Source organism: Oncorhynchus masou, chromosome 2 (assembly GCF_036934945.1).
Source record: "Oncorhynchus masou masou isolate Uvic2021 chromosome 2, UVic_Omas_1.1, whole genome shotgun sequence".
NCBI lineage: Eukaryota > Metazoa > Chordata > Actinopteri > Salmoniformes > Salmonidae > Oncorhynchus > Oncorhynchus masou.
Window position 1 is genome coordinate 19,108,739 of NC_088213.1, and position 20,823 is coordinate 19,129,561.

The following is a 20,823-nucleotide window of genomic DNA, read 5'->3' on the forward strand; positions in this document are numbered from 1 at the left end:
GAGACAGTGCTTGAGGAAAGGGTTTCTTAAGGCGCTGACTGACAGTTGGTGTTTCCAAAGAAAGACCATCCTTTCTCTACTCTGAGAAGTTGAGCGTTAAGAGCTCGCAGACCCACTCCCACCTCAGTCCTCCTACTAACCCACACAGTTACAAACCAAATATGTGCAGTTTGAAAGCAATTTCCTGAAATTCTACACATTTTTCTATGGCACAGAGGCCCAATGACATGACTGTAAAAATCCAAAACATCCTCCCTGACTGTATAGTATTTATTTTGGTGATTGTTAGTTCTCAAAGATGATCTTATTAAAAAAGATATGTGGCTCCATTATCTTTTCTACATACACTCAGTTTATTAGGTACACCACCCAGTTCTCAAAAATGGATTGTTCTAACATACATTGAGTCACGTGGCAGACAGGCATCGAGGCATTCAGTTACTGTTCGATTGAACGTTAGAATGGGCAAAACAACTGAGCATGGTATGATCGTTGGTGCCAGGCTCGCCGGATCCAGTACCTCAGAAACAGCTGCCCTACTGAGCTTTTCACGCACGACGGTGTCTTGGGTTTATCGAGAATCATAAAAAAATATATATATAAATCAGCAGAAGTCCTGTGGCCAAAAAACAGCTCGTTGATGAGAGGTCGAAGGAGAATGACAAGAATCGTGCAGGCTAACAGGCAGGCCACAAAGAGCCAAATAACCACGCAGTACAACAGTTGAGTGCAGAACTTGTTGATGGGCTATTGCAGCAGATGACCACAGGGTTCAGTTCCTACCAGCTAAAAGAAAGAAGAAGAGGCTCCAGTGGGCAGGCCGTCACCACTGGCCAACTGAGGAGTGGAAAAACATGGCCTGGAACATGACAGCGAGGTCAGTTTACTAGAGTGGCCTGGTCAGTCCCCAGATGGAACGGGCTGTTCGCAGCATACATGTACCGCCGTTCAATCTGCAGCAACTGTGTGATGCCATCGCGTCAGCATGGACCAACATCCCTGTGGAATGTTTCCAACACCTTGTAGAATGCCCCGAAGAATTCATGCTGTCTGGAGGCAAAGAGGGGTCCGACAGAGCACGAGATGGGTGTACCTAATAAATTGGTCAGTAAGTGTGTCGCTTAAGTTTACTCTGAAAACATTACCATTCAGAAAATAAATTACAATTTATTTTATCAGTGGCGGCAGCGATTTAGCAGAAGTTGCTCGCCCCTGCTAAATTAATATAGGGGAATCACAACAGTAACACAGGCACACTCTCCCACCAATGTCCATGTCCATTAAGCCGAACGGTCAGCGACTAGCACAATGTATTACATGTCATGTTTTTATAATGACTAACTGAGCCTTGGGCTTCAACAACATTCTGCCCACACTAGCAAAGGTCAGTGAGCACACACAAATTCACACCACACACAAACCTGCCAAAAGGACTCACAGCAAACACCAACAGTGCAACCATCTTGCTAGCTGCTACAATATTTTACATTGTATTTGATTCCCTGTAAAAGAGACCTTGGTCTCAATGGTGACTCCCTGTTAAAACAAAGATAAAGTAAATGCAATCAACAATTGCATAGATGTGCATTTTAAGAGCACATCACATGCTGGGTAAGCTACACTGTAGTCCAATGGCACAAGGGTCGTGCAGCCCTCTGCATAGGCTATAACATGAACCTCTATGCTGAAATTCAGACGTAATGGATTGATTGACAGCTTGACAAATTATAGCATTTTTTTAGTTGTAAACCGTTGTCATCAGCTTTGTCAACATGCTTGTGAGAATTCTGACAGTTTAGAAGAAAAACACATTTCTGAGGGCCCCAGATGTTGTACGGGTACTAAGTGTGGTAATAGTTGCTACACGTAAGTTGACTACGTACTACTGGTACTAGTTTCTATATGCACGAGTTACTACCAAATACTACTGGTAACTGGTTCCTACTGGTACTACTTGTGGAAGGATATCTGCCGTCCGTGCTTGTCGATGGGCCGGCGGTGAGGCAAGTTAATGCGTTGGTTGCGGTCCCGGTGCACCCTCTCTACCAGGCCATGGTGACGTGTCCCCCTGACACTGTCCAAGGCCCCTGGGAAGCCACCCTGAGGAAGAGGGAGATGTTAAAATGAGAGAGAAAGAGACACACATACACCAAATACCTGGTCTCCTGCCACAACCTGAGGGACAGTCCGTAAGCATAAAATGCTTCCATGCCATTATTAGAAATCATGTTACAACTAGTACCAGCATTACTTTTGTTATTCTCATTGTGGTTCTTAATATTATTAGAACTATTAAAATGTAATGCTATTTTTGAGAGAGAGAGAGAGACAGAGAGAAAGAGAGAGAGACAGAAATAATAAAAAAGCAAGATAACAAAAATAACAGCTTTAAATCAAGTCTACAGTGTTTAGGTACTACACAACTAACAACCCGCTTTACTCCATGATTTCAGACGGATATCATTCATTAAAACAATCAAACCCTAACCAAAATGAAAACACTAGACTAAACCCAAATGAAAACACTAGACTAAACCAAAATGAAAACACTAGACTAAACCCAAATGAAAACACTAGACTAAACCAAAATGAAAACACTAGACCAAACCAAAATGAAAACACTAGACCAAACCAAAATGAAAACACTAGACCAAACCAAAATGAAAACACTAGACCAAACCAAAATGAAAACACTAGACTAAACCCAAATGAAAACACTAGACTAAACCCAAATGAAAACACTAGACTAAACCCAAATGAAAACACTAGACTAAACCAAAATGAAAACACTAGACTAAACCAAAATGAAAACACTAGACTAAACCAAAATGAAAACACTAGACTAAACCAAAATGAAAACACTAGACTAAATCTCTACCCGGCACAGCCAGAAGAGGACTGGCCACCCCACATAGCCTGGTTCCTCTCTAGGTTTCTTCCTAGGTTTTGGCCTTTCTAGGGAGTTTTTCCTAGCCACCGTGCTTCTACACCTGCATTGCTTGCTGTTTGGGGTTTTAGGCTGGGTTTCTGTACAGCACTTTGAGATATCAGCTGATGTACGAAGGGCTATATAAATAAATCTGATTTGACTACAGTTACAATGAACGAGCACTAACAAATGATTAGGATCAAGTGCAGCCAGGTCCATTAAACCTGTACTAGCATCTCTAAGGAGTAAAGAGTCATGTTCTTCTACTGTGTTTGAGTCTGGGTTCTAGGTCTGCGTCCCAAATGACACCCTATTCCCTTTATTGTGCACTACTTCTGACCATGGCCCATAGGGATCTGGTCTAAAATAGTGCACTATAAAAAGAGAATAGGGTACCATTTGGAATGCAGCCCTAGACCCCTAATCCCACCCCTCAAAAGAGCCATTCTTCAATACAACAAGGGCACTTTTACCTGGAGCTACTGTATTGTAGCATACACATCTAGGCTAATGTTAGCGCTCTGTCCTCTGAGGACAAACCGATTCAGGCAAGCCCACGTGGGCAGCTACAGCGCTATCACATTCACCCACTGTGTGTTTCTTCTGAATGAGACAGACCGAAGCCAGAACACAGATCTTAGTACTTTGTTGTTGCTTGTCTGGGTAGGATAACATCTGAATTATTTAGTTAAGAGTCCTCAAGAGAGGCTTGCTGTTTTGAATTTCTGAAAGTATAGTGCTATACTGTGCAAAGCGCCGTGTGTGTGGGACCATCTAGGGCGTCATTGAGGTCTGGATTTGTTGAGAGGGACATTGTCTCTGTTAGGCAGTGATTACAAGGAGTGTCTCCGTTTCCAGAAACTGTCACACATGCTGTAGTTTTTACAATAAATGTGCATCAAACAGTGGTTTTTACAGTAAGTGTACCAAACATACTGTAGTTTTTACTGTAAGTGTGTGTTGCTGGGCAAGGGGACACAGTTTGGTTGAACTCTTTGCCAAAACCATGCAAACGTGTGAGTAGGACTACTCTTCAAAATACATACTCATACCAATCTGGTGGTCCTTCTTGGTTGAATGTCTCGTTGGTGCATATAAATGTATTGGCCATATAAGTCATGACCAAACACGTCAAATGGAGGCCTAGGTTTAGCAGATAGACTTCCAGTTAATGCTATGGGTAACACTAGCTAACATTAGCTCGCAAAACTACCAACCAACTTCCTTCATACTGGACACAGAAACATAAAAATGGTATCCACGAGTTCATCTGACTCTGGGGAAGTAGATAAGGGGCCTCATTACCAAAATCCAGAAGTTTCCCTTTAAGTCTACAGTAATATTGTTTAAAAAATGTTTTTCATTACCTAGCCATTTTATCTGCTACAGCAAGGGACCATGTTCTGTCAGCTTGAAGTCCATACCAAGCAGTGAAAACTTCAGTTGTTTCTATGCATCTATACTACTGCCATCATAGTAGCACTGTAATCCTGGCAGCTGTGAGAGTTACAGTTATGGTGTTATAGTTGGACTTGGTTGCATTCGGAAGGATGCAACGCACTGAAACCGCTAGAAATGTCAAGTCCAACATGGACATTAGCCCTTACTGTCCCGGACAGGAAAGTAGTTATATCCAAATGTTCCATAACACTGTTGTACCCTACTACTTAGTCTAGCTTGGCAGACTTGTACAATATTGACATTTAAAATTACTGACGGGTCATGGTACCCTGTGCCTGAGTTTGGCGGAGGGTGTAACACAGCCAACTAGTCCACATGTTATCCCCACACCAGAGACCGGAGATCACTTCCTGGTCCCTCATCACTGGGATGGGTACAAATAAAGCAGATATTGAATATCCCTTTGAGCATGGAGAAGTTAATAATGCATCCCATAACATTTTTACATGGAAATAGCTGTTCTATCACTCAGCCTAAAGTAGCAGCCAATATTAGGCCTAAATTGAAGAAAAAAACATGCAGGGCTTGACATTAACCTGCGAATGCTGATACCTGCCTACAGACAAAAGCTAAAAAAAGAAGCTCCCACACTGAGGTCTGTCCAACGCTGGTCCGACCAAGCTGACTCCACACTCCAAGACTGCTTCCATCACGTGGACTGGGACATGTTTCGTATTGCGTCAGATAACAACATTGACGAATACGCTGATTCGGTGTGCGAGTTCATTAGAACGTGCGTTGAAGATGTCGTTCCCATAGCAACGATTAAAACATTCCCTAACCAGAAACCTTGGATTGATGGCAGCATTCGCGTGAAACTGAAAGCGCAAACCACTGCTTTCAATCAGGGCAAGGTGTCTGGTAACATGACTGAATACAAACAATGCAGCTATTCCCTCCGTAAGGCTATCAAACAAGCTAAGCGTCAGTACAGAGACAAAGTAGAATCTCAATTCAACGGCTCAGACACAAGAGGCATGTGGCAGGGTCTACAGTCAATCACGGACTACAGGAAGAAATCCAGCCCAGTCACGGACCAGGATGTCTTGCTCCCAGGCAGACTAAATAACTTTTTTGCCCGCTTTGAGGACAATACAGTGCCACTGACACTGCCTGCAACGGAAAAATGCGGTCTCTCCTTCACTGCAGCGAGGTGAGTAAAACATTTAAACGTGTTAACCCTCGCAAGGCTGCAGGCCCAGACGGCATCCCCAGCCGCGCCCTCAGAGCATGCGCAGACCAGCTGGCTGGTGTGTTTACGGACATATTCAATCAATCCCTATACCAGTCTGCTGTTCCCACATGTTTCAAGAGGGCTACCATTGTTCCTGTTCCCAAGAAAGCTAAGGTAACTGAGCTAAACGACTACCGCCCCGTAGCACTTACTTCCGTCATCATGAAGTGCTTTGAGAGACTAGTCAAGGACCATATCACCTCCACCCTACCTGACACCCTAGACCCACTCCAATTTGCTTACCGCTCAAATAGGTCCACAGACGATGCAATCTCAACCACACTGCACACTGCCCTAACCCATCTGGACAAGAGGAATACCTATGTGAGAATGCTGTTCATCGACTACAGCTCGGCATTCAACACCATAGTACCCTTCAAGCTCGTCATCAAGCTCGAGACCCTGGGTCTCGACCCCGCCCTGTGCAACTGGGTACTGGACTTCCTGACGGGCCGCCCCCAGGTGGTGAGGGTAGGTAACAACATCTCCTCCCCGCTGATCCTCAACACTGGGGCCCCACAAGGGTGCGTTCTGAGCCCTCTCCAGTACTCCCTGTTCACCCACGACTGGGCAGCCACGCACGCCTCCAACTCAATCATCAAGTTTGCGGACGACACAACAGTGGTAGGCTTGATTACCAACAACGACGAGACGGCCTACAGGGAGGAGGTGAGGGCCCTCGGTGTGTGGTGTCAGGAAAATAACCTCACACTCAACGTCAACAAAACTAAGGAGATGATTGTGGACTTCAGGAAACAGCAGAGGGAACACCCCCCTATCCACATCGATGGAACAGTAGTGGAGAGAGTAGCAAGTTTTAAGTTCCTCGGCATACACATCACAGACAAACTGAATTGGTCCACTCACACAGACAGCATCGTGAAGAAGGCGCAGCAGCGCCTCTTCAACCTCAGGAGGCTGAAAAAATTTGGCTTGTCACCAAAAGCACTCACAAACTTCTACAGATGCACAATCGAAAGCATCCTGGCGGGCTGTATCACCGCCTAGTACGGCAACTGCTCCGCCCTCAACCGTAAGGCTCTCCAGAGGGTAGTGAGGTCTGCACAACGCATCACCGGGGGCAAACTACCTGCCCTCCAGGACACCTACACCACCCGATGTTACAGGAAGGCCATAAAGATCATCAAGGACATCAACCACCCGAGCCACTGCCTGTTCACCCCGCTATCATCCAGAAGGCGAGGTCAGTACAGGTGCATCAAAGCTGGGACCGAGAGACTGAAAAACAGCTTCTATCTCAAGGCCATCAGACTGTTAAACAGCCACCACTAACATTGAGTGGCTGCTGCCAACACACTGTCACTGACTCAACTCCAGCCACTTTAATAATGGGAATTGATGGGAAATGATGTAAATATATCACTAGCCACTTTAAACAACGCTACCTTATATAATGTTACTTACCCTACATTATTCATCTCATATGCATACGTATATACTGTGCTCTATATCATCGACTGCATCCTTATGTAATACATGTATCACTAGCCACTTTAACTATGCCACTTTGTTTACATACTCATCTCATATGTATATACTGTACTCGATACCATCTACTGTATCTTGCCTATGCTGCTCTGTACCATCACTCATTCATATATCCTTATGTACATATTATTTATCCCCTTACACTGTGTATAAGACAGTAGTTTAGGAATTGTTAGTTAGATTACTTGTTGGTTATTACTGCATTGTCGGAACTAGAAGCACAAGCATTTCGCTACACTCGCATTAACATCTGCTAACCATGTGTATGTGACAAATAAAATTTGATTTGATTTGATTTATCCAGGAGGTGACTGACAATGTTGTTGTGTTTGATGGAAGAAACCACTTTACAAAATAAAATACATTATTATTCCCATAGCATTACTACAGAGAATCAGACAAATGATGCTACCATCTGCCTACTTAGCTTACTCAAGCCTGTCTCAAAATACAACACTGCCCCTTTAAGACAAAAATAAGCTCTTTACCTACTCGCTTTTCAAAGAAGTCTTCCCTCCCCTATTCCTGATTCCAAATTATCTCTACTAGAGGTCGACCGATTATGATTTTTCAACGTCGATACCGATTATTGGAGGACCAAAAAAGCAGATACCGATTAATTGGACAATTTTTTTAAATGTATTTGTAATAATGACAATTACAACAATACTGAATGAACACTTATTTTAACTTAATATAATACATCAATAAAATCAATTTAGCCTCAAATAAATAATGAAACATGTTCAATTTGGTTTAGATAATGCAAAAACAAAGTGTTGGAGAAGAAAGTAAAAGTGCAATATGTGCTATGTAAAAAAGCTAACGTTTCAGTTCCTTGCTCAGAACATGAGAACATATGAAAGCTGGTGGTTCCTTTTAACATGAGTCTTCAATAATCCCAGGTAAGAAGTTTTAGGTTGTAGTTATTATAGGACTATTTCCCTCTATACCATTTGTATTTCATTAACTGTTGACTATTGGATGTTCTTATAGGCACTTTAGTATTGCCAGTGTAACAGTATAGCTTCCATCCCTCTAGTTAGCCATTTCACTTTGGTTACACCAGCCTCATCTCGGGAGTTGATAGGCTTGCTTGACGCACAACGAAGCGCAATGCTTGACGCACAACGAAGAGCTGCTGGCAAAACGCACGAAGGTGCTGTTTGAATGAATGTTTACACGCCTGCTTCTGCCTACCACCGCTCAGTCAGATACTTAGATACTTGTATGCTCAGTTAGATAATATGCAACACAGGACACGCTAGATAATATCTAGTAACATCAACCATGTGTAGTTAACAAGTGATTATGATTGATTGTTTATTATAAGATAACTTTAATGCTAGCTAGCAACTTACCTTGGCTTACTGCATTTGCGTAACAGGCAGTCTCCTTGTGGAGTGCAACGAGAGTGTCAGGTCGTTATTGTGTTTTTAGACATTGGACTAGTTAACTGTAAGGTTGCAAGAACGGATCCCCGAGATGACAAGGTGAAAATCTGTCGTTCTGCCCTTGAACAAGGCGGTTAACCCACAGTTCCTAGGCAGTCATTGAAAATAAGAATGTGTTCTTAACTGACTTGCCTAGTTAAATAAAAGGTGTGTGTATATATATATATAAATTTTTTTAAGGCAAATTGGCACCCAAAAATATCGATTTCCAATTGTTATGAAAACTTGAAAAATCGGCCCTAATTAAATTGGCCATTCCGATTAATCGGTCGACCTCTAATCTGTACCTGGCATAATAACTCACTAACTAGCAAAGGATATGAACTAAGAGTGCACATGTGGCTACATGCAGCTCTCACTTTGATCTCAACACAATAGCATCTACTCATGACCACAGCTGTAAAGAGTCCAGTTCAAAGTAAATGGCACAGATCCATATACGGCAATGGCCTATTTGCATATAGACCTACTGCAGCGCTGTTTGGTTATGGGCGGAGTCCTGTGTAATACAATCCTACTCCGATGCGTTCTGCCGACAACAAAATATTTTGCATTATTTGTTTAGTTTCGGTATGTTGCATTGAAAGTGGCTAATATTGCATTGATACAAGCACAATTGCCAGAGTAAAGGGAATGGTTGATAGTGTTAACTAATAGGGAAATCTCTAGAAAGTTGAATGTAGTTCAATCCTCGTGCTTCTCTCCGTGGGCTGATATTTCTTCTGCACAGCAGTACTGGGGAGCTGCGATGGAGCCTCGGGGGTACTGCGTGCCCGCACGCAACTTAGAGGGAACAATGGTTATGGGAATACTTGTAATCAGGACAATGATCAACAACCAATTTGACAGAGCTTGAGGTTGCTATTGTACAATCCAGGTGTGCAAAGCTCTTAGAGACTTAACCAGAAAGACTCACAGCTGTTATCACCACAAAAGGTGCTTCTACAAAGTACTGAATCAAGGGTGTGAATACTTATGGAAATTTCTGAATTTATTTTCAATACATTTGCAGAAATGTCTAAAAACATGTTTTCAATTTGTCATTACGGGGCATTGTGTGTAGATGAATGAGAATAAAAAAATATATTTAATCCATTTTGAATTCAGGCTGTAACATCAAAATGTGGAATAAGTCAAGAGGTATGAATACTTTCTGAAGGCACCGAATATAAAACATTTTTTGAGAAAAAAGGAGAAAGAAAAAAGGAGAGCACGATTGTTTGGGGGTGGGGGGGCTCACCTGGAAGTCGGCGCTAGCGTTGCCGATCTGGTTGACGTTGGGCAGGGAGCCTCCATAGTACTGGGCCCTGGTCTGGGTCTGACGTAGCTGTTGGATCTTCTGGAACTGCACCTGTTGGTCAACAACAAAACGGCAGTCAGTAACCAAGAGCCACAGGGTTAAGGAGGAGCAGGATTTATTATAGGGGTGTCCAATAGCGGTCCTGCGAAAGAAAGTCTCGTCCTGACAAGTTCAATCTTTTCTCAACCAGTTGAAATCAGCATAATATTTATGGATATATACAAAGAAATACAGAAACAGGTCAAACGACATGCAGCTAGTTTGCGGTCCTACCAGCTTCAGTTTGAAGTAATTGCGTTAGCTGTGTAGTTGGCTAGCACCTATGAACAGTGCCCTGACAAGAAAGCACATTTTCTATGGCGGGCAAAATTCACGCATCATTAGTTCATTGATATGGATGTATCCAAAACATCTTAAACAAATGTAATTGCAGCTACTTTGCTGTTATTCTAGCTGCACTGTTTGAGCTGACTGTGTTAGCCGTAGTTTGCTAGCTAGCAAGGGATAAGAGCGTTGCCTGCCAGGATGGCAACTGAACATTTACAATGAATGACTGGGTCGCGTCCATAGATATAGAACAAAAAGACTTAACGTATGTGTCGCGTCTCTGGCAACCAAACCGATAGAGTCAACGGCCAGCCCTCTTGGCGAGCAACCATAGATGTGTCAGAACTACACCCATATTTTCGTTGAGGGATGAAAGTAGCCTATTTCTTTTCAAATGTAATGGTAACCCGTTGAAGAAAGGCTACTGTACACTCAAGGTTGTGCGAAACAACTTTTTTTACTCTGCTCCGCCCTGTACCTATGACCACAGAACAGCCATGCTAAAAGAAAAGTTGTTTAGCATGCCCTCCGCTTTATTTTGCTCCAGCCCAGCATCGACTCCTCTCCGACTCCTGCCTACATGACTAAGATTGGCCAATGGTCACCCCTGGGCTATAATTGCATCCAGTCAACACAGCAGCTGCATGGGCGGAGCATGGGGATAATAAGGGCAAAATATGGACAAGACAGCAAGAGTGACAGAAAGTTGTACATCAGAGAAATAAGACAATGGAAGTTGTGTTGCTGGTTTAGTTTATTGGTTCAAATCAAACATTGCCTTCAATGTTGGCTGTATGGTTCATATACATGATATACTATCAATTTATTATTTAATGAAATTACAGAAATCCTTAGGTTTTAGACAAACAATACTTAGGTTATGCATTTGCACATGGGTGTGGGGAGGTGTCATTTCTGTCCGATGATGTAGTCTAGCTTCTGGAGAATAAATCTGTTCATTAAAGGGAACCCCCAGAAGCAAACGTTTTGTAACGTATCCATTCACCAATTCATAGAAATGAGTCTGGTATAGCAGCCTGTCTCCACACCGGGCCCCTTATCCATAGTGTCTCAGAGGAGTGCTGATAATGAATAACAGTAGGCTATATGGACAGATCCTAGAGCAGCGCACTTACTCTGAGACACTTTGTGGATACAGACCCTGTGCTCCTCCAACACAGGACCAACTCAGGGACCACACAGAGCATGGTTTGTTCGGCTAAGGTAAACAGTTCCAATTATCAATTCTGATCAGGAAAAGGCAAATCCGTGGGGCATTTCTTCCTCACACTAACCAAAGGACAAAATTTGAATCTCAAAGACTGACCTCATTTGATGCAATCAATGGGTTTACACAGAAGAGGAACTCTCAGAGAAGAGAGGACAGTAAAATAGTTGACAAGGAGCTAAGCTAGGTTTAATTTAACACTATACAGCCTCAGGGACATTCAGGAGACCTTTAGCTCTTGTTGTGATTAAATGTCATTCAAATTGAACACGTGGCTCGAGCTCCAGGGAAAGCTGTTCTCTCTCGGTGTCTCTGTCTCTGTCTTGCAGGTGTAAGATGAGCCAATGTCTGTCTACAAAGTAAGAGAGAACACCATTGATGTTGGACTAAGGCTGAGCGATATGGCTAAAAATCAGATGGACACCAGTCTCAACGTCAACAGTGAAGAGGCAACTCCGGGATGCTGTCCTTCTAGGCAGAGTTGCAAAGAAAAGGCCATACCGCAGACGGGCCAATAAAAAGAAAAGATTAGCAACATGGGCAAAAGACTCCAGACACTGGACAGAGGAACTCTGCCTAGAAGGCCAGCATCCGGGAGTCACCTCTTCACTGTTGACATTGAGACTGGTGTTGAGGGTACTATTTAAATGAAGCTGCCAGTTGAGGACTTGTGAGGTGTCTGTTTCTCAAACTAGACACTAATGTACTTGTCCTCTTTCTCAGTTGGACACTGGGGCCTCCCACTCTTTCTATTCTGGTTAATGCCAGTTTGCACTGTTCTATGAAGGAAGTAGTACAAAGCGTTGTCCAAGATCTTCAGTTTCTTGCCAATTTCTGGCATGGAATGTTACAGAAGAAAGTTCTTTGTTTCTTGCCATTTTGAGCCTGTAATCGAACCCACAAAAGCTGATGCTCCACATACTCAACTAGTCTAAAGGGCAGTTTTATTGCTTCTTTAAATCAGAACAGTATTCAGCTGTTCTAACATAATTGCAAACAGGTTTTCTAATGATCAATTAGCCTTTTAAAATTATCATCTTGGATTAGCTAACACAACGTGCCATTGGAACACTGGAGTGATGGTTGCTGACAATGGGCCTCTGTCCGCCTACGTAGATATTCCATTTTAAAAAATCTGCCGTTTCCAGCTACAATTTCCAACATTAAGTCTACACTGTATTTCTGATCAATTTGATGTTATTTTAAATGGATAAAAAGTGATTTTCTTTCAAAAACAAGGATATTTCTAAGTGACCCCAAACTTTTGAACAGTAGTGTGTATACACTGCTTCAGTGTCTTTAGACATTTTTGTCAAATGTTACTATGGAATACTAAAGTATAATTAGAAGCATTTCATAAGTGTCAAAGCCTTTTATTGACAATTACATGAAGTTGATGCAAAGAGTCAATATTTGCAGTGTTGACCCTTCTCTTTCAAGACCTCTGCAATCCGCCCTGGCATGCTGTCAATTAACTTCTGGGCCACATCCTGACTGATGGCAGCCCAATCTTCCATAATCAATGCTTGGAGTTAGTCAGAATGTGTGGGTTTTTGTTTGTCCTCCCGCCTCGAGGCTTGACCAAACATTTTCAATGGGATTAAGGTCTGGGCAGTTTCCTGGCCATGGACACAAAATATCAATCTTTTGTTCCCCGAGCCACTTAGTTATCACTTTTACCTTATGGCAAGGTGTTCCATCATGCTGGAAGAGGCATTGTTCATCACCAAACTGTTCCTGGGTGGTTGGGAGAAGTTGCTCTCGAAGGATGTGTTTGTACCATTCTTTATTCATGGCTGTGTTCTGAGGCAAAATTGTGAGTGAGCCCACTCCCTTGGCTGAGAAGCAACCCCACACATGAATGGTCTCAGGATGCTTTACTGTTGGCATGACACAGGACTGATGGTAGCGCTCTCCTTGTCTTCTCCGGACAAGCTTTTTTCCGGATGCCCCAAACAATCGGAAAGGGGATTCATCAGAGAAAATGGAAAAAAAATGACGGATGCCCCAGTCCTCAGCAGTCCAATCCCGAACCTTTTGCAGGATATCAGTCTGTCCCTGATGTTTTTTCTGGAGAGAAGTGTCTTCTTTGCTGCCGTTCTTGACACCAGGTCATCCTCCAAAAGTCTTTGCCTCACTGTGCGTGCAGATGCACTCACACCTGGCCTGCTGCCATTCAAGCTCTGTACTTGTGGTGCCCCGATCCTGCAGCTGAATCAACTTTAGGAGACAGTCCTGGCGCTTGCTGGACTTTCTTGGGCGCCCTGAAGCCTTCTTCACAACAATTGAACCTCTCTCCTTGTAGTTCTTGATGATATGATAAAATGGTTGATTTAGGTGCAATCTTACCGGCAGCAATATCCTTGCCTATGAAGCCCTTTTTGTGCAAAGCAATGATGACGGCACGTGTTTCCTTGCAGGTAACCATCGTTGACAGAGGAAGAGCAATGATTCCAAGCACCACCCTCTTTTTGAAGCTTCCAGTCTGTTATTCGAACTCAATCAGTATGACAGAGTGATCTCCAGCCTTGTCCTCGTCAACACTCACACTTGTGTTAACGAGAGAATCACTGAAATGATGTCCTTTTGTGGCAGGGCTGACATGCAGTGGAAATGTTTTCTGGGGGATTCAGTTAATTTGCATGGCAAAGAGGGACTTTGCAATTAATTGCAATTCATCTGATCACTCTTCATAACATTCTGGAGTATATGCAAATTGCCATCATACAAACTGACACAGCAGTGTCAGAAAATTAATATTTTGACATTCTCAAAACTTTTGCCCACAACTGTACACACAGAGAGATTTTAACTTCCTCTAAATAAAGCTTTATTCCACAATTTAAGGTCAAAACACCCCATTTCAAACAGTCAGGAATAATCTAATGAATTCACGGCTTGTAAAGTTATACCTTGGCTAAAAATATGACTTCCACAACCATTAAAGAACCAAATTCATCAAAAGTTTTTTTTTTTTGCAATAATCATTGATCTGGCTTTCAAGTCTGTCTATGAAAATGCAATTTTGTTAGACATTTTACCAGAATATGCACATTCAGCAAGTGCCCAACTTCTTGTAGCAGTCATAAAATATTAACACAGGTCTCATAAACAATCACGTGCTAATGAGTAGCCACCTAAACTTTATATTTCAAGTCTAGCCAACTTGGGTGTATTTGCTTGCTAACATGGTATAACAGTTGAACTGTTCTGAATATACCCTCCTGTCCATCTTCACCTGTTTGAAGAACTCTGTTCACTTTGTTTTATATATTGAAATCAAGTGGCCTACCGGGATAAGATGCTTATTACTAAGAATCGAAGGAGTTGCCAATTTCTTATATAAATCAGTATTTGTATGCTCACTGCACATTTATGAAAACACAGACCAGACAGCTAGCACATAACAGTCTGTTGCTAAAATGCTTCTAGCGGTATTTGGTACCGCAATGGTGCATTACATTCAACAAAATCATGTTTATTGGACTCTCATTTTAGTAGGGTCTGCTCTATTCTACATTTTGGGAGTTGAGACATAAAAAGGGTATCGCTAGAAAAGTTTTCAGTATTTAACTGTACGAAGTTTCTAAGCGTTTCGTTGTCCATTTGACCGATTCTGTAGGACCAAACCTCAGTGAGGAAGAAGTGTTCTTTAGTCTTTGTTGTTTTGAGTGGCAGGGGGAGGGGCTTGGTGTCTGTGTAGAAGTGGGAAAGTGCAGTGAACACAGCACAGAAGGAGACAAGACCATACAATCTTGCGATATAAGCATATGGAACGTCGGACTAAACATACATTGAAATAAATTTGATATATAGTCGCCCAGCCCTATGTTGGACTGAGCATTTAAAAACCACAATCTCTGTTCTGAATCCAACATCCCCTCAAGATCAACTCGAGAGGGAATTTCCCCTTAATGCATAGCAATCTCATTGCCAAAACCCCCTCGGTTTTCCCCAGCTTCCCAGATAGGCAGCCTACCTAACATGGTCATAGCCTAACTTGGCATAGACCACACCTTAATATAAAAAATTACCTATCACAAGATTGTCCCACCAAAGACAAAATGCAGGACTATTTTAAATACTCCCAGCCAATTGGGTAAAACAGTGCTTAACGAATGGGGTTCCGGAGGACGGGATAATGCAACAAGACAACCCAAAAATACATCCATCATAAACAGAACACACATTCCAGCGCCTCAGAGTATCCAATAATACTATTTATAAAGATGGCACAGAGGGACAAAATGTCAAAGACCTTGCGGTGACATTATTCCCACGGGTTAAAAGAGGAAATCCAGGCGATTTCCACAACAACTCATACGAGGGCCTTAGTGACAAACTGCAGATGAACAACATAGGAGAAGCCGAAAGCATCTGCAGACCATGAAGCACCGGTGTAGACCTTTTTCACAGAGCAGGAAGACACTTTGCTAGTTTACTTTCCTAAAGAGAGTGTGCAACAACAACTTTATAAAAGAGACATGAACACTTTGCTTTCAGTAGAAACAGAAAAATCTGTATAAGCCTACATGTAGGCTACCCTATGCATTTATCCACATTAGCTGGCAAACTCCTTGACCATTCAGTGAAATAGCCTAGGTCTACTATGCACAGTGGTGGGAAAGCAGTTTACCCTCCGGTGAAAACAGACTAGTGAGGTGCAACTTTTTTTTTTTTTTTAATCGCTAGTTTACATATTGGGATATTATTTGACAATATCGCAATATGATTTTTGCACTAGTTGGCTGTACCTGCACCAAAACATTTTTCCTTCATAGCATGTTCTCCATATTTTAACAAAAGGGAGGCAATTTGTTTTAAGCACTTAATTCCATGACTGATCAGAACTTATTTTCTCACGGGTCTCTCGTCCCTCTGCATGAGTAATATGTTTGGAACATCAAATTGCAATAAAGTTATAGTATCAAATTTCAATTGTTTTGGCTCTATACTCTAGTACTTTGGATTTGAAATAATAAAATGACAAATGGAGGTTAAAGTGCAGACTCGTCTTTAATTTGAGGGTATTTTCACCATATTGGGTGAATCATTTAGAAAATTACAGCACTTTTTGTACGCAGCATTTAACACCATAGTACCCTCCAAACTCGTCATTAAGCTCGAGACCCTGGGTCTCGACCCCGCCCTGTGCAACTGGGTCCTGGACTTCCTGACGGGCCGCCTCCCAGGTGGTGAGGGTAGGTAACAACATCTCCACCCCGCTGATGCTCAACACTGGGTCCCCACAAGGGTGCGTTCTCAGCCCTCTCCTGTACACTCAACTGCGTGGCCATGAACGCCTCCAACTCAATCATCAAGTTTGCAGACGACACTACAGTGGTAAGCTTGATTAGCAACAATGACGAGACGGCCTACAGGGAGGAGGTGAGGGCCCTCGGAGTGTGGTGTCAGGAAAATAACCTCACACTCAACGTCAACAAAACAAAGGAGATGATCGTGGACTTCAGGAAACAGCAGAGGGAGCAGGCCCCTATCTACATTGACAGGACAGTAGTGGAGAAGGTGGAAAGTTAAGTTCTTCTGCGTACACATCACGGACAAACTGAAATGGTCCACCCACACAGACAGCGTGGTGAAGGCGGCGCAGCAGCGCCTCGTCAACCTCAGGAGGCTGAAGAAATTTGGCTTGTCACCAAAAACTCAAACTTTTACAGACGCACAATTGAGAGCATCCTGTCGGCCTGTATCACCACCTGGTACGGCAACTGCTCCGCCCTCAACCGTAAGGCTCTCCAGAGGGTGAGGTCTGCACAACGCATCACTAGGCAAACTACCTGCCCTCCAGGACACCTACACCACCCGATGTCACAGGAAGGCCAAAAAGATCATCAAGGACAACAACCACCTGAGCCACTGCCTGTTCACCCCGCTATCATCCAGAAGGCGAGGTCAGTACAGGTGCATCAAAGTTGGGACCGAGAGACTAAAAAACAGCTCTCTCTCAAGGCCATCGGACTGTTAAACAGCCATCACTAACAGTGGCTGCTGCCAACATACTGACTCAACTCCAGACACTTTAATAATGGAAAAATTGAGGTAATAATTTATCACTAGCCACTTTATATAATGCTTACATACCCTACATTACTCATCTCATATGTATATACTGTACTCTATATCATCTACTGCATCTTGCCTATGCTGTTCTGGCATCACTCCTTCATATATTATTTTTATGTACATATTCATTCATTCTTTACACTTGTGTGTATAAGGTAGTTGGTGTGAAATTGTTAGGTTATATAACTTGTTAGATATTACTGCATGGTCGGAACTAGAAGCACAAGCATTTCGCTACAGTCGCATTAACATCTGCTAGCCATGTGTATGTGACAAATAAATTTGATTGTCTTAGTCCCCCTATTTTAGGTGACAAAGTATTGTGACAAATTCACTTCTGTGTGTATTAAATCTGGTCCCATATTCATAGCACACAATGACTTGATCAAATTTGTCACAAAAAAAATTGTTGGATGAGTTTGCTGTTTGTGTTTCAGATTATTTTGTGCCTAATAGAAATTAATAGTAAATAATGTAGTGTGTAATTTTGGAGTCACTTTTATTGTAAATAAGAATAGAAGTGCTGGAGTAGAACCCGAAAAAATTATATATAAAAAAAAAAAAAAGTGTCCCAGTCACAATACTTTGAGCTCACTGTATAGAATTGTAATTCATATCGGCACCAGCATTTCACGACAATATCGTATTGTGAGGTCCCTGGCAATTCCCAGCCCTAAAACAGACCCAAACACAGAGCCACTCGAGCACTTTCAACTCAGCCTGTAGTGAATGTTGAAACAGTGGGTTTTAATTACAGCCGTTTTCTGGCAGCGTCTCATGGACTCCGACAACTGCAACCCACTCACTGGGCCTCGGTCTCTCACGGGTCATCAACAGTTCATACCTTACAGGCAACATCACTCGGAGTAGCCTCCAAACCACATCTCCTTTAACTGGCCATTTCAAACTCTGGCCTCTCATAAAGAAGACATTGTGAAGTAATGGTATGGAAATAATGTGAATGGAACCTTTATATTTTTTCCCAGGAGATCATGTCATTTTTCTTGTCTCTGTGCATGTGTAGAGTGCCTTCATGTTTCAGGAGGCAGAAAATTAATCAAATCAAGAGATTTCAATTCAGCTTGTGATTGCGTGGAGGTGGGCTTTTAATAGCTGCCTTTGACCTTGTTCATTAGGGCACAACAAAACGTTTTGAAATGCTTTTCAACAGAAAATGACAAAGCGTTTATTTTGACAAGTGCAGTTAATACCTCCCTGTTTAACTCAGTTCTCTCCTGTTTGGTGCCTAATGAATGCAACCGTTGTCAGCTCCCAATCCACAGTACAGGATAAATGTAACTGAAGGGTGGAAGAGGAGAGAAGGGGGAAATGAATGATATGTTATTGATATTCTCCACATCTGAAGAAGTAGGTCAATATGGACATTAGGAATAATGTTTAACAGGTCACAGACAACAAGCCTGTTAGACGTCTATAGAAGCATTGGTTTAGCCTAGTCACTAATAGGGATATAAACTAATTTCGGCACAAAATTGGCAAGAAATAAGCATTATGTGCGTATGGTACATTTCTGGGATCTTATTTCAACTCATGAAACCAACATTTTACATGAGTTTATAATTTTGTGCAGTATATTCAAGATATATATATCTTGAAGAATATATGCTTCATGAGCGGAGTTCAACTGTCGTACCCAATCAGAACCCAAAATATAAGCTTGATTTAATCGTGTGTTTGGGAGTTTTAGGTTGTTGATTTGTCACTATCAATGAGCATTTCTCCTTTGCCAAGGCTATCCATCCACCTGTTAATTTCTCTACCATAAATCACCTCCTCCAACATTGTTTTAGAGAATTTGGCATTACGTTCAACTGGACTCAACTGCAGACCATGTGTAACCACGCCATCTCAGGACCTCCGCATTCGGCTTCTTCGCCTGTGGGATCATCTGAGACCAACCACCCTCACAGCTGATGAAACAGGAGTATTTCCTGTCTGTAATAAAGCCCTTTTTTTGTAGGGAAAAACAAATGACTATTGGCTAGGCCTGGCTCCCAAGTGAGTGGGCCTATGACCTCCCAGGCCCACCCATGGCTGCGCCCCTGCTCAGTCATGTGAAATCCATAGATTAGGTGCTAATTCATTTATTTCAATTGACTGATTTCCTTACATGAACTGTAACTAAGTAAAATTGTTGTTGTTTATATTTTTGTATATACAGCGCATTCGGAAAGTATTCAGACCCCTTCACTTTTCCACAGTGTTATGTTAAATCCATTGTATAATAAATGATGTCATTCAAAATCAATCAATCTACCCACAAAATCCCATAATGAAGTGAAAACAGTTTAGACATTTTTGCAAATGTATTAAAAATAAAACACTGAAATAACCTAACTATTCAGACCCTTTGCTTTGAGACTCAAAATTGAGCTCAGGTGCTTCCTGTTTCCATTGATCATCCTTGCGATGTTTCTACAACTTGGAGTCCACCTGTTCTAAATTCAATTGTTTGGACATGGCTTGGAAAGGCACACACCTGCCTATATACTGGTCCCACAGTTGACAGTGCATGTTAGAGTAAAAACCAAGCCATTAGGTTGAAGGAATTGTCCGTAGTGCTCAGAGAACGGATTGTGTCGAGGCACAGATCTGGGGAAGGGTACCAAAACATTTCTGCAGTATTGAAGGTCCCCAAGAACACAGTGGCCTCCATCATTCTTAAATGGAAGAAGTCTGTAACCACCACCACTCTTCCTAGAGCTGAGCAATCAGGAGAGAAGGGCCTTGATCAGGGAGGTGACCATGATGAAACCAAGAGCAGATGTTATGCTTGGCATTCAGGTAGAAGAAGCCTGGCACCATCCCTACGGTGAAGCATGGTGGTGGCAGCATCATGCTGTGGGGAAGTTTTTCAGCGGCAGGGACTGGGAGATTAGTCAGGATTGAGGGTAAGATGAACGGAGCAAAGTACAGAAAGATCCTTGAAGTCCTGAGCGTTCTGTAGCAGGTTATCCGACTGGGGCTAAGGTTCACCTTCCAACAAGACAACACAGGAGTGGCTTCAGGAAAAGTCTCAATGTCCTTGAGTGGCCCAGCAAGAGCACCGACTTCAACCTAATCAAACATCTCTGGAGAGACCTGAAAATAGCTGTGCTGTGATGCTCCCCATCCAACCTGACAGAGCTTGAGAAGATCTGCAGAAAAGAACAGGAGAAACTCCCAAAAATACAGGTCTGCCAAGCTTGTAGCGTTATCCCAAGAAGACTTAAAGCACCTTTGGCAGCGTTTACAAAGTACTGAGTAAGGGATCTGAATACTTATGTAAATATAATG

The 20,823-nt window shown here is 42.5% G+C and overlaps 1 protein-coding gene across 1 annotated transcript in view; it reads right to left on the reverse strand.

The window, feature by feature from the left end:
• The window catches only part of crtc3 (CREB regulated transcription coactivator 3), a 91,267-nt gene that overhangs the window by 65,015 nt on the left and 5,429 nt on the right, over nt 1-20,823 (reverse strand). The window contains exons 2-3 of the mRNA XM_064989683.1: nt 9,828-9,938; nt 1,952-2,100 (exon numbers count right to left, since the gene is read on the reverse strand). Coding sequence (XP_064845755.1) covers nt 1,952-2,100; nt 9,828-9,938 — 260 coding nt within the window. The remainder of the gene's footprint in view (nt 1-1,951; nt 2,101-9,827; nt 9,939-20,823) is intronic.